At 31.8% G+C, this 16218-nt stretch overlaps 1 protein-coding gene across 1 annotated transcript; it reads left to right on the top strand.

Annotated features, from left to right (window-relative positions):
• Positions 1-13113: 13113 nt before the first annotated feature.
• LOC134259627 (zinc finger protein 728-like) lies at positions 13114-15128 on the top strand. The gene has a single exon (XM_062742229.1). The coding sequence runs from the start codon at positions 13273-13275 to the stop codon at positions 14665-14667; it is 1395 nt and encodes a 464-aa protein (XP_062598213.1). The 5' UTR covers positions 13114-13272; the 3' UTR covers positions 14668-15128.
• Positions 15129-16218: the final 1090 nt, after the last annotated feature.

The raw sequence follows: 16218 nt of genomic DNA on the forward strand, positions 1-16218 counted from the left end.
ATGAAATGGAAATATAAGGAATCACTGTCTAGTTAGTATAGTATGCCAGGGACATCAATTATCGTTGATGCGCTGGCATATTATACTAACTAGACAGTGTTTCCTTATTCAAATACATGTACACTACATGCAGATTTCGTCAAATGACTGCAATACACCTATCATTGATCAAGCTATACATTTTTTTTTCATTTTAGAACTTTTCATAAATATGAGTTGGAGTCCAGACAATCGTTATATAGACATATTATTGATTAATCTGACGAGTTTTGATCAATTTCAGGAATTAAGAAAGTTCATTATTTCAAACCATGCGCAATGATACAATTTAATTTTTCGTAAGATTAGAAGTCGAGCTCATATGCTTAAGTATGACATGTGACTCTCGGCTATATTTTTCTGTCAAGCAGGTGAGAATTTGTATTTGGGAATATGATTGCAAATGGCCTCTGTTCACTCAACACCCCTGCTGTGTCTTAAGGTACATCGATACTCTGATAAGAGAGATAACTCTTAATGACATAAATTTCTATTACATTTATTCCTTTATGAACTTTTTCTGGAAAATCATTTAGGTTATAACGCAACATTTCATATAAATAAGCAGAGGGTTTATGAGCTTTAATTTTTTTCTGCAAGTTGGGGTCTCTTTTGTTCTATCTAAAGTATTTCCTTGCAATTGCTAGCTATAGGATTAATGTTTGCTTACTTTATTGTACTGATATTAAAATTATTGGAATAAATATGATTCTTTTATAAGCATTTTCCTTGCATCCTATTACCTTGGTTAAACAGGTGCTTTTTCATTATCAATTTGACGCTTTTTTTCTGACGCAACTATTTTAGTCTTAGTTGACGTCATAGTACGGCATCCTTGACATTATAGTCTAATGTTATTTGGCGTAGAGATTGAAAACGTTGTAAACAAGGATTTCAACAGCATATTTGGCGAATCTTTGGCAATTTTATTCGATTTTATTTTCTAACGGACCAAGGAGTGTTTTTTACAACATTCTTTGTTATCGGAAGGAGAATCGAGAGTTTTCCCGCACTTCTGATATTCTTTCACACTGTGACAGGATATCATTTTGATGTCCTTTCACACTGTGACAAAATATCACTTTTATTCAATGGATAAATAACAGTATTTCACTGTGGAAAATGTAATAATTAAATACATTATTTCAAATGTATGTGAAATAATGGAAAATGAAAAACAAACAAAAATATGGAATTAGGAGGGGACTGTTATATCTTTTACCCAGAGAGTCGTTATGTGGTCTATTCATTATTTACATATTTCCTTGGAGTATTTTTTTTAAATTTGTAAATGTTCAAACAGAAATTCGGGAATATGCAGGGTGCTGGGAGGGCATTTTCCGAAAGAAAACTTAGACGGAATGCATGTATTAAGATCATTGGCCATGTTACGATTTACATCTTTCCTTGAAGTATTTATTTTGAATTTTTATATGTTTAAACAAACAGAAATACGGAATAAGGAGAGTAATGAGAATTAATTCTCCAAGATATCCCTCTCCTATCGTTAGCTTAAATTCACAATAGATTTATTTGACTTTTACCGTCTATAATTACGCAAATTTTCCCCACTGATATGATTATCCACTTTTACGAGGTGTGTGAGAACAAATCAATGAACTTAATTTTAATTTACAGAAAACCGCAATTCTTATTAATTAAACTAGAATTAATATTCATTGTTATCCATTAAGAAAATGCCAAAAACTAATAATGTAATACACAAACGAGGATGTCGCGCACAATACTGGTGTTACTTTTACAAATATGCACCAGAGGATAATTTAACAAAGTTTACAGCAGTGGTTATTTGCAAAAATATTAAGTTTTTTTTATCATTAGAAAGGGAATTTCACAAATAACGAACACAGCATATTTAAAATACATTTCAGATAATTTTTATTGATAAAATTAGCGCTGAATGTACAGTTACGTTATACATATAAGTTTAAGTGATGGTGTATGGGGATTGGGGTGGGAGTAGTTATTTAGAATAAAAGTTTTTCTCAACATTGAAAAGATTGTTATTTATAATGTTCTCTCCCATTATAAATTACATCGAATTTTACTTCTCGCATAAAAACGTACTCTGTACAGTTCGTGTTTTAGATTCTAAAATTGAAAATAATACATTTTTGAATATAGGTGATGCATGTGTGTCACAAGTGACATTGTGTCAATGTTTTATATTAGCTTATTGTACACACTATACACACTTATAAACACTATACAAATGGTTTAAACACAAGTTCTAACAACTTACTAGGTTCTCACCATACAGCTGTCAATTGGGAAAAAAGTGAAAAAGAAATACTGATGTACAAACATGTTTGTTAAACTGAACATACATTTGTTACATATGATAAATATATAACTATGTAGAGTTTAAGTGTTTGGCATTAATAATTAATTAAATCTACCAGAATCTCTTATAAATTTTTGAACTGACTGAAAAATGTATTTATTGATTTCTACATTTTGTGTCACGTCTCCTCACAAAAGTAAATAGCAATCAAGTTCAATTTAATATTTGGTTTCGTAAGACACAGTAAATCTCTGAATAGCTTTTCTCTAGCATGTTGGTACTTTGTGCAAACAAAAAAAAAAAATGAAATGGGTCTTCTGGTGTACCACATGAACAATTAGGACTCTCGATAATGTTTCTTTTATAAAGATCATAATTTAAAATGACTGATGATGTAACAAAGGCAAACGTTGATCTTATAATCGAACTGACCAAGGATCCCCGGATAAAATCAGCCTGGTATTTTAATGGCTCGATCTACGGACAATATGGAACCAAAAGCGTGAAGTTTGACATTTTTGACAATATCGAACGCAAACTGAAAAACAAGTAACTTTTCTTTTCGGAAACTCTTTGGTCCAATTGGTATCTATTTGACATTTACAAAGATGAGGTGTACTTCCGGTGTTGAGAAGGTAAACAAAACTTGTTGTTGAACTCTGTCTCGTGCCGTTCAAGGGTCACAAGGAACTAAACTTTTTTTTCTCACACTTTTTTGTTTATTTTTTTTTCTAGTTATGTTGTGTGAAAGTTTGTCAATGTGTGTGTGTGTGTGTGCATGTACTTACCTGTGTCAATCTACCTACGGAAGGGGTGTGCCTAAAATTTATTGCAACAACAGAGCTGGACAATCTTTTTTCTTTCTAAACCAGTATGGGTTTCAGTGTACTTTCTTTTAATTGTAGGGGGATTGGAGGTATAGAAAAAAGAAGGGATGTATTAAATTATATTAAGCAAAAGAATTTCTCGGTATGTTTACTTCAAGATACTCATTTAACTAATGATGATTATCAACAAGTGAGGTCTTTCTGGGGCTTTGATGTATATTTTTCACCAGGAAAATCAAATGCTAGGGGCACTGCAATACTATTTAATAATAATTTTGAATATAATATTCACAAGCAATACAATGATGATGATGGGAATCTCCTTATACTTGAAATGAATGTTTTCAACAAGTATGATTTTATGTTAATTAATTTGTATGGTCCGAATAAGGACAGCCCATCTTTTTATGAGTCTTTGTTTGATATAATATCAGAATTTAATGGTGAATTTGTTATTATGGCAGGTGACTTTAATATAATACAAGATAAAAATTTAGACTGCTATAACTATAACAATGTAAATAACCCAGAAACTAGAAAAGTGGTATTGGATTTAAAGGAAACACTTGGCCTGGTTGATCCTTGAAGAACTAAGTATAATAATCGGAAGAGGTATACATGGTTTAAAAATAAACCAACTAAAAAAGCTAGACTAGATTATTTTTTGGTGTCAAATGAATTAATGGCACTTATCGATAAAGTTGACATAAGTCCGGGCTATAGATCAGACCATTCAATGATTGAACTTAGCATTACATTAAGTAAATTTGAAAGAGGAAAGGGGTTCTGGAAATTTAATAACTCATTGCTTAATGATCCTGTCTATGTTGATAAAGTCAAAGAAACAATAAATACGGTTAAACAGAAATATGCTGCTCTCCCATATAAGCCTTCAGAAATTAAGAATATATCAGATGAAAATTTATGCTTGACTATAGATGATCAATTATTTTTTGAACAACTGTTATTAGAAATAAGGGGAGTAACAATTGCCTTATCATCTAGAAAAAAGAAGCTTACAGAAAATAAAAGAAAATCTCTCGAGGAAGAAATAATTAAACTAGAAAGTGATCTTAATGATAGTAGTGATTCTCCAGACACTTTTGAAAAATTAAAACAAGCACAAACCAAACTTGAAGAAATTAGAAAAGAATATATCAAAGGACTATTTGCTAGAACCAAGCTTAAATGGATAGAATATGGAGAGAAACCTACTAAATATTTTCTTAGTCTAGAGAAAAGAAATTATATAAATAAAACTGTAAATAAGCTTCTCACAGATAATGGTATTGTCACTGGACAGTCGGATATCCTATCCGAAATTGAAAGATTTTATAAGGCATTATACTCATGTGTGGACAATAAGTTACATGATGTGGAATTGGAAAGCATTATTAATACTGAACATATTAATGTATTGGATAAAAACACCGCTACAGAACTTGAAGGTTTGATATCGAAAGAGGAAGCCCTTACAGCACTTAAAAATATGAAAAACAATAAAAGTCCTGGAAGTGACGGGTTTACTGTTGAATTCTTCAAATTTTTTTGGAAAGATTTGGGAACTTTTCTAGTCAGATCTCTTAATTATGGATTTATATCAGGGGAATTATCTTTGACCCAGAAGCAGGGTATTATTTCTATTCTCCCTAAGGGGGATAAGCCAAGAGAGTACCTTAAAAATTGGCGGCCTATTTCGTTACTAAATGTATCATATAAAATTGCCTCCTTATGTATTGCTAATAGAATAAAAAAGGTCTTGGACTTTTTAATTCATGACAATCAAAAGGGCTTTCTTCAGGGTAGATTTATAGGAGAAAATACTCGAGTTATTTATGATACAATCCATAAAACTCTTGAAAAACAGATCCCAGGTATCTTATTACTTATTGATTTCGAAAAGGCATTTGATTCAATTTCATGGCGATTTATGTATAGGACCCTAAAGTTGTTTAATTTTGGCCCTGATATAATAAAATGGGTATCAGTTTATACAACAAAGCTAGACTGTGTGTTTTACAAAATGGTATTTTTTCTAATTTCTTTTTAATTGGACGAGGTTGTCGCCAAGGAGATCCTGTATCCCCTTATTTATTTAATCTCTGTGTTGAAATTATGGGTATAATGATTAGACAAAACAAAAATATTAAAGGAATAAATATAGGAAAGGAAAAAGTTTGTTTACTCCAATATGCGGATGATACAGTACTGTTCTTAGATGGCTCAGAAAAAAGTCTAAAAAGTGCACTTGACCTTCTTTTTCAATTTTCAAAATTTTCCGGTTTAAAGCCTAATATTAGTAAAACTAAAGCTATCTGGATTGGCTCAAAACTTGGTTCAAATGAAACACTGTGTGATAATACAGATCTAAGTTGGACTAATCAACCATTTACAATATTGGGTATCACTTACACTGCAAATCTTAAAGAAATGGAACAACTGAACTTTGATAGCAAATTAGTTGGGATTCAAAAAGAAATAACACAGTGGTCTAAAAGACATATTACCCCATTAGGCAAAATAACAGTTGTTAAAAGTGTTTTACTGTCCAAACTTACTCACTTGTTCAGTGTTTTGCCTACACCAAGCATACAGTGGATTAAAAAATTAGAAAAATTACTTTTTAAATTTATTTGGGGCAATAAACCTGATAAGATTAGCCGAAAAACATTACAGTCTGAGTTTAAAAAAGGTGGATGCAGAATGACTAATGTTGAAATTTTTATAAAATCTCTTAAACTTACTTGGTTTCGGAGAATACTTTCTACTAACGCAACACAGTGGGCAGAATTGTTTACAGAAATTACTGGTTGTAATGTCACACAGATGTGTCAGTTTGGGTCAGAATACATTAGACAAAAAGTAAAGTTAATTTCCAATCCTTTTTGGAGAGAAACACTCTCATATTTTACAGATTTTATTAATATTTGTACATCTGCAATACAGGATAACACACTATTGGAACCATTATGGTACAATGAAAAAATAAAAATACAAAACCAAAGTGTTTTTTATAAATCTTTATATAGAAAAGGATTCCATATAGTTTCTGACTTGCTCATTAGCCAGGGTACTTTTATTTCTTATGATAAATTAAAAGATTATTTCAATGTAAAAATGCCCTTTACCATATATGAAGGTCTTAAGCATGCTATTTTATGTGCAATGCCAGAAGTAAAAAATCTGGATCCTTCTTTAGTAACAAGACCAGTCCAGCTTGAGTTTATAGCAATTTTGTGTAAAGATAAAAAAGGTTCTAGAAGAATATATGATTTGTTTATGTCCCAAGGACAACATAAACCTTTGTGTGAAAAGAAATGGACAAATGATTTATCACTACAAGATGACTTTAATTGGAATCAAGTTTATATTAATCTTAAAAATTTAACAAAAGATACAACATTGTTTTGGTTTCAATATAGAATTTTACATAGAATACTTGGTGTGAAAAGATATTTGTTTTTTTCAAAAATTATTGATAATCAAAAGTGTGCACTGTGCTCACAGGAACCTGAGACATTAAAACACTTATTTTTTGAATGTGATTTTGTCAAAATAATCTGGTCATCCTTAGAAGATTGGATTTGTTTAAAATCTGGTAGAACATTGCAATTTAATATACAAAATGTAATCCTCTGTACTGCAGACATTGATGTGGGTTTGAATGTTATTATTGTATTAGTAAAAAAATATATCTTTCAAACATCAAGAAAAAAGTGTACCATTTTATTTAATGATTTATTATTGTACTTGAATAATTATTTTGTTATAGAAAAAAAAGTATATGATGTTGAACAATTTGAAAAAAGATGGTCTAATTGGAAATGTCTTTTTCAAAGTAATGACTAAGCATTGGAGTTTTATACTATTGTTATATTGACTGATATTTATTTAATAACTAAGCATTGGAGTTTCATACTGTTGTTATACTGACTGATATTTATTTCACCCCCCTTCCACATGTAATATTGTGTGAGTCTCACTCTGTATGTAAGTGTGTGTACGTCTGTATGTGAGTGTGTCATTAACTACATTTAAATGTTTGCTTCTGAACATATATGTAATGTGTTGTTTCTGTAAATAAAAAAAAAAAAAAAAAAAAAAATAATTTAAAATGCAATTGAGTCGTAGTTTAGTATGTATGATGTTAAGTCGTCTATTACCATGGGAGAAATAAGAAGGAGGGTCTGCTGGTTTTTTATGTATGTTGTTTTTAAAGCTACAAAAATATATGCCATGCACTTCTTAATGTAGATGGTATAGAAAGTTCCGAAGAGAATCCGGAGATAATCACTGAACACTTTTTTGTTATTAGTAATGATCAACAGACCATGCTTGAGTTTACTGACGGATGCGCAGCCCAGTATAAAAGTCGACATTGCTTTGGTGACACCTGTCAGGATTTTGGGTTCAAGCATTTTATCCGAAATTTTTTTGAGACAGCTCATGTTAAAGGTGAAGGAGTTTTCTTCAACTCGATTTCTTAAGGAATGACTCTAATTCTTGGCCAAATTATCGAGTATAATCTAGTTTGGGTCAGTTTACGCTTTATAATCCGCGTAAATTTAATTTTAAAATAATTAACAACTTTGGCTGTAAAATTGTGTTGCTTTTTACGAGTTCAAATTTACCGCGCAATAATACAACCTTAGTAACGGAAGTGATGTGAAGCGAGGGGAGGTAATAACTGATACATAGATCTAGCAGCCATGTTGTGTGCTTACATGAGATATGATCGAGTAAGTCTTTGAAGTTAAAGATACAGTTATTAAATATTGAATTTTCCATGGATTCTGAGGACTGGAAATGAGGAGATTGCATGGATAAGATGATTAAGCTGGTCGTCAAGGGGATGTGTTCCCATACCAAACCAGATTATACAAAACGATCTGCGTTCCTTTTTGGAAATCCACCAATGAGAGGCGAGAATATATGAAAAATTAAATTATTCACGAATAAATTTTCATACATGTAACAAAACAAATATTTCACAAGCATCTTCTCAGTTGAAGTTGCATGCTGACTTTTAGTAAAAGAAGCGAAAATTTGGTGAATACAATTATGACATGTGATCAGTCTGCTCTAGGTCCATCCTCTAAATCGTTGAAGTAATGTTTTATAAGAAATTCATATAACTGCTGCAACATCAGGGTTAAAAAGTAATCAAATTTAGTCACACATAAATTAAATTCGCATTCGTCGTTTAATTTAGTTAAGATTTTTTAAAACGGCGCAATCTAAATATTTATATACCCGGTACATACAGTTAGAAGCTTAAAGCAATATGAGCTGCATTTTTGAGAACTTTATTTTTCTTGTAAAATGTGTTATTATGATTAATCTGTATGTAATCTAAACCCTTATGATCAAAAAGTCCAAAATAAAGTTTTAAAATGTTTCAGAAGAAATATTTCTGTACAACCAAAAATACACTATTATATATGAAACCATTAATGTACAGGGACGACAATAATTCAATTTTTGGTTCAATCAAAGCTATAAAAGTTTTTTCATAGCAAATATGAAAAACAGAAAAACATGAAAAACAGAAGTTTATAAAAGTTCTATTTCCCTATCATTGTAATAGTAAATTACAAATTTGAAATATTTTTTTCCGATGTCAAACATGCAGCTCATATTGCTTTAATTGTATTTTGAAATTAATACAAATTTATATATTACAGGACCTCAAGATGCTGCAAGGGGGGGGGGGGTTTAATGACAAATGCTTAAATGTTCTAGCAGCTGGACATTTTATAAATATTAAAATGATACCGGAAACTCCACTTTCAATATAATCCATGAAAGCTTTGTGAAACGCTTTATTAAACACGGAGCAGAAATATAATCTGGTTTGAAGTTCACATATGCGATGTCAGGGAAACCAAAACTACCTCGGTAACATGTCTGTGATGTCTTCATCTCAGTTCTTGCAACTTCCAACATCGAATTCCTGGAAGGGTTTGATTAAATAATCCTTAATACTTAAGAAATGTGGCAATTCCGTTGTGTGGTATCGAAAAATATTAAAACTATAAAACGAAAAAATTATAGTGGAAATTTTCGAAAGTAAAAACTCCCTCACTAGAATCGTAAGTCCGTGCTCAGTGTTCTGTTTAATAAATTGAATACACCCCGAGAAACATAAACTATTTTTGTAAACAGAGCATTCATTAATATAAAACAAAATTGCCACTTTTAGTATGATGAATAAATTAATGATTCTGAAAGTGCAAGTACGTGTCAATCAAACCAGACAAGAAATGGAAGTTTCAATGACTTCGAGATGATAAAAAAAATATTTACTATATTTTCGTGTGAAATGTTTTTGCAATATATAAGTCGTGATATTACCGGTATACAGAAAATTTTAGAAAATATTAATTTCAAATGTGTGTCTACGCACCTTTAATGAAAATTTAAAGTAAAGTGCAAGTCAAGTGGATCAAGTAGCTTTTTCAAATTCAAATACAATCTTACCTAAAAAGGCAAAGAGAAATAATTCCAATTAAAGCTGAAATATGTTTATTGTAGAGTCAGTAGATAGAAAGTGAATTTGCTAAATTTTAAATCTATTTGGAGACTCTTCTTTGGATTTGAACTCTGTATCAATCAGGATGCTTGTTGCAAAAATTATTACAGGTAAGCAATCACTTTCAAAGTATACTTTGATCTAGGTCGAATGCTATCTCTTGATTAAGGATGCTTTCATATTTCTTTGATAAATTATGGCTTTATCATATTTTTTTTCAGTATTTTTTTAAAAATATAAATTTGATTTGCTATTGTAGGGCCCAAATTTCTCAGTACTAATGAAGAATGAACTCCTTAGGTTTGTCTACCTAAAGGAACCGAAAACATCTCGACGCCAATGGTATACAACAAATTTATTCATTAAAAAATTAAATTAGTTGGTTTTTTTTTATTATTTATTCATATTTATTCATTTGTTCACTTATTTATATTTTATCCGCCCAAAAGTGTTCTTTGATGAAAAGTTAATTTGCTTGAGGTAAGCAACCATTTCTGAAAAGGGATAATTCCAACAGGTTGCATCAATCCAGCCGTTAATATATTCAAAGAAATTTGATATAAATCAGCTTGTTCATTCCTGTTTTCTGAACTTGCTTAAGGTGCTGTATTTGTGGCTAAATGTTACGTTGCAGGTATTTTCCCCCATCAGGACTTGATTTTTAAATATTTTAATTGAGTATCTATATCTTCATGTACAGAACCAGTAGTTTCAACAAATGTTTCATCTAAAACATATATAAAGATGGCAAATCTCAACTCAAACCAACATTGCTTTCACTTTAAAATAGATCTTGATAATGCAATTTGTTGCGAAAATTTTAAGTACTGCTAACACCAACATTTCCTTAAATCGAAGAATAAATTTTTAACCATGTTACCGGTATATGATATGAGAATTGGAACATTGCAAACACTCGAAAAATTAAATTTTGACAAGAGAAAAAAGTGGGGTTAGAAATTCTGCCAAATGCAATGTTGACTTCACTTGAAAAATTAAATCTTGAAATGAAATAAGAGTCGATGATTAGAAGTACAGCTGAAACCAACATTGACTTCACTTGAAGAATTAAATCTTGACCAGAAAAAAGATGCCAGCATTCCCTCAATGCCTCACATTGAGATAAGAACTAATGTTAAAAATTGTGAAATCAAAAGACTACGCAAACACTTAGTACTACTGGCCATAACATGTCACTTCCTCATCACATTCTTTTACTTCATGAACAGTACCATTAGATTCATCAAATGTCATCTAAAACATGTGTAAAGATGGCAAATTTAAACTCAAGACATCGGGCCGGGAGAAATTGAAGTCCACTACCCCGGGGTCGGAAATTATGTGGGAGGGGTACTAGGTGTGATAGTACCATCTTTAGTCTCCGAGATATAGCCCTCAGTTTTTAGCCCTACTATATAATACTATACGAATAAACATCGGGCTGGGGGACATCGAGGTTCCCTACCCGATTGTCTGAAATTTTGTGGGTTGGGTAATATGAATCAGTTTCCACTTCTTCCTGTCCCAGTGGTTCTTGAGAAGATTTTTAAATATTTTTCCTATAAATTCCAATGTAAAACTTTGATCGACCATTGTGGCGCAACCCTTGCAGCGGGGGTCATGATTTGAACAAACTTGAATCTACATTACCTGAGAATGATTCCACATGAGTTTCATCTTTCCTGGCCTAGTGGTTCTAGAGAAGATTTTTTTTTTAGAATTGCCATTAACTTTTTATTTATTCATAACTATCTCCCCTTGGAAACGGCGTAACCCTTCATTTGATCAAACTTTGAATCCCCTTTACCCAAGGATACTTTGTAGCAAGTTTGGCTGAAATTGGTCCAGCGGTTCTTGAGAAGAAGATGAACATGTGAAAAGTTAACAACAGCGACGACGACAACGACGACATACAACGGACAAATTTTCATCAGAAAAGCTCACTTGAGTCTTCAGCTCAGGTGAGCTAAAAATACTAGTACTTCAATAGATAATAAATACAAAGTTATCTTGCAAACATTGTCCGTGTTTGCTTTACTCCTGATTTTTATTCTTTGAATGGACTTTGAAGCTCGATTACTTTTCATTATTTCCATATAATACATTGTCGTTGGTTTGAAGAAAAATAGTTTTAATTAAAACCTCTGTTATTTTTATTAAATTTCTTCCATTATATTAATGATATATATATATATATATATTTTTTAAAATTTAATATAAGTAAGAAGTATTTAAGAATTCCATACAATTAACACGTTCATGTACTATGCGTTTTTCAAAGCGGGATAAGTCTTGTAATGCGAAGGAAAAGACAGCAAAATAATTAAGTTTTTCTCCATTATTTAGTTATTTGAGTTAGAAAAATACAATAATTAGTTAATTTTTATTTGAAATCGAATTCATTTAGAGTTTTTTTTGGTTAAATACTAATAAATTACAAAAAAAAGTAATACCTATTTGATTCGCCGTAAATTTCCCAGATAAGTGCGGATTTTCTGCAAATATATATACATGACCAGAAAAGCGAGGTAACTCCGTTTAAAGAACTAGATGATAACATTTTTGTTAAAACCATCACAAATCTTTAAAATGATTGGCGAACCAGTTTAATTTAATTATAATTGATTTAATACGTGCAGACAAAGAGAAGAATTTATTCCTGAAGTTTTAAGTCAATCTCTATTGTTGACCTACTTCTCGTCTTAAAAATTTAATAAGACGCTACTAGTAATTTCCCTTTCTTAAATATATACATTTTTTCTCACCCAGTTAAGTACTCGTAGAATTAACCGGGATGTATATATGGACCTTTTTGGCAATTTCTAAAAATAATTGGTTATTTTCATTTTTTTTCAATATGTACACCAGCGACTACATATGACATTACCAATTAATGCCTATGATGTACATTGAACAATTAATTTTATTCAGAAATCGTACTTTTGTCAAACTCCCAGTTAAGTATGGTGTTTATCCAGACTCCCAGTTAACGGCGGATTTTCGGTTATATATATATATATATATATATATATATATTACTAATTATCAATACCAATTCAAGGCTCCATTTCAAAAGATTGGAATGTTTTTCTTTTTGCAGAAAAATTTTTTTTAGTACATGTACCATTTTGTATTTTTATGAGACAACTTTACCTTACGTGAAAATAATACCAAGATTCATATTAACATTAATTTGGTTATATTATGTCGTAGGACCTATATGATAGTATCTAATAATACAAAAAAAAAAAACACGACCCCAGGTAGGGTAGGGCCAGAGCAAGTATTACAAAGGGGGGCATTTGGTTAAAAAAAAACAGCATAACCATAGTTACACAGGTAAACGATGTGGCCTCTGGGCTTCCTGATAGCCTCTAGATAAAAACCTTGAAAAAGCATAACAATTGATTTGTTTGTCATATTTACAGAAAGAAGAGGCAGATTTTACATCCAGTTCAGAAGGTCATCCTGTGATTTTAAACTACAGTGTAAATGAAAAAGAATTTGGGAATTTCGAACAATCAATAAATGCGTGTGAAAGTAAGAGGCCCAGTGAATGTAACGTATGTATGAAAACATTTAATCATCGACATGAGGTACGAAGACACCTGAGTATACATACGGATGATAAACCTCATAAATGTGACGTGTGTGGAAAGGCATTCAAATACCCAAGTGACATACAGAAACACATAAGAACACATACAGGTGATAAACCTTATAGATGTGATGTGTGTGGAAAGGCTTTCAACCAGCCACAGACCTTAAAGAGACACCTTAGGACACATACAAATAAACCTTATAAATGTGATGTGTGTGGAAAGACATTTGAATGGCAATGTGACTTACAGATACACTTAAGGACACATACAGAAGATAAACCTTATAAATGTGATGTGTGTGGAAAGGCATTCAAATACCCAAGTGACATACAGAAACACATAAGAACACATACAGGTGATAAACCTTATAGATGTGATGTGTGTGGAAAGGCTTTCAACCAGCCACAGACCTTAAAGAGACACCTTAGGACACATACAAATAAACCTTATAAATGTGATGTGTGTGGAAAGACATTTGAATGGCAATGTGAATTACAAATACACTTAAGGACACATACAGAAGATAAACCTTATAAATGTGATGTGTGTGAAAAGGCATTCAAAAGGAAAAGTGGCTTAAAGAGACACATGATGATACATACTGGTGATAAACCTTATAGATGTGGTGTTTGTGGGAAAGCATTCAACAGACTGCATATCTTACATACACACATGTGGAGACATACAGGTGATAAACCTTATAAATGTGATGTGTGTGGGAAGGCATTCAATTTCTCAGAAAGCTTACAGAGGCACATGAGGAAACATACAGGTGAAAAACCTTATAATTGTGATGTATGTGGGAAGGCATTCAACAGATTATATATCTTACAGACACACACAAGGACACATACAGGTGATAAACCTTATAAATGTGATGTGTGTGGGAAGGCATTCTCTCAGTCAAGTACCTTAAATAGGCACACGACAACACATACAGGTGATAAACCATATATATGTAATGTATGTGGGAAGGCATTTAACCTCTCACAAATCTTACAGAGGCACATGAGGATACATACTGGTGAAAAACCTTTTAAATGTGATGTGTGTGGGAAGGCATTCCCTCACTCTTATACCGTACAGATACATATGAGGACACATTCCGGTCATAAGCCTTATAAATGTGATTTGTGTGGGAGAGCATTCAGCCAGACGACACACGTACAGAGTCATATGAAGACACATATAGGTGATAAACATTATAGATGTGATGTGTGTGAGAAGACATTCTGTCAGTCACAATATTTTAAGAGACACATGAGCACACATAAAGGTCAAAAACCTTATAAATGTTATGTATGTCGGAAGGCTTTTCGTTACATAAAGAACTTCAAGAGGCATATGAGGACACATAGATGATAAATCTGATGTATGTGATGTATGTGGAAAGGAATTCAATTGTTCAAAAAACTTCAAAAGACATTGTAGGATACATAGTGGTGACAAACCTTACATATGTGGTTTGTGTAAGAAAACATTCTGTGAAAAACCTGATTTAAACAAACACATGAGGACACATTCAGATGAGAACTATTTGATGTTATGTGAAAAGGCATTCAAGCAATAAGATAACTTACATTCATATGTCTAGGAATATTGAATTCTCTCCCCTGATTCTAAAAGAATAAGAAATGTCAAAGAATTCATTACTGATTGCCAAAATAGGTACAAGGGTTCTAAATACAAAATAAAGATATCGTCTTTTGAGATGAAGTTCGTATTGTAATACTGTCATTTTGTACTCCGTCTAATACAACACATGGTGTGTAAAATTTGTTATATCCCATTATCAATTTTGTGTAATAAAACTTTCATCAGTTGATGGTTGTACTGGAGTGAGCTTCTGAGAAGAGTCCGAGGTTAACCAAGTGGAAAGTGTTAAACAATAAAATGCTTTCTTTGTTTGTTGTTACTGGAATGAACGGAAGCAGCTGTTGCAGAAAAAATACATAACCCGCGTAAGCGGGTTATGTAAATTTTTTCTTTGCGACCGTTCATTCCAGTAGCAACAAACAAAGAAAGACATTTTATTGTTTATATTTATATCTGTTTAAATTATCATTTTAAGTAGGAATGAAAATATTAATTATTGTGTTAATGATGCGAACGTCTTGTACGTTTCATTGATGGAACAGCCACTGATCAAGAAATCTGTACAGGTGATATGCCTAATGTAGTTTATGCAGGGATGAACGCAATGGGTTTTCTTAAGAAATGAAGAATATATTCAGTGGATGTAAATATTTAATAAACAGGTCTGGTTGTCAAATGGAAATTTTTTCATCTTAAGATAACATTAAATTTTGAATTTCCCGCTTGGAATCCAAGTGGTATCATCGTTTGACGTCATTGATATAATAGAAGGAGATCTAAGTGCGTTAATTTTTAGCTCTACTGGTCAGAGACCAGAAGAGCTTATGCGATAGGAAGGTGTCCGTCCGTCCGTCAGTCTGTCCGTCTGTCTGTAAACAATTTTTCAAAACGCTACTCTAGCTACAGTTTTGGTCTGATTTTAATATAATTTAGCACACAAGTAGACTGCATTCTCTCCCCTGATTCTAAAGGAATAAGGAATGTCAAAGAATTCATTACTGAGAATGCCAAAATAGGTACAAGGGTTCTAAATACAAAATAAAGATATCGTCTTTTGAGATGAAGTTCGTATTGTAATACTGTCATTTTGTACTCCGTCTAATACAACACACGGTGTGTAAAATTTGTAATATCCCATTATCAATTTTGTGTAATAAAACTTTCATCAGTTGATGGTTGTACTGGAGTGAGCTTCTGAGAAGAGTCCGAGGTTAACCAAGCGGAAAGTGTTAATAAACAGGTCTGGTTGTCCAATGGAAATATTTTCATCTTAAGATAACATAAAAATTTTGAATTTCCCGCTTGGAATCCAAGTGG

Source organism: Saccostrea cucullata, unplaced genomic scaffold, assembly GCF_032062105.1.
Source record: "Saccostrea cucullata isolate Sc308-1 unplaced genomic scaffold, CSIRO_AGI_Scuc_v1 ctg600, whole genome shotgun sequence".
NCBI lineage: Eukaryota > Metazoa > Mollusca > Bivalvia > Ostreida > Ostreidae > Saccostrea > Saccostrea cuccullata.

Bases quoted from the DNA above. Each gene is read 5' to 3' on its own strand.
- LOC134259627 (XM_062742229.1), top strand. From the start codon at position 13,273: ATGAAAACATTTAATCATCGACATGAGGTACGAAGACACCTGAGTATA.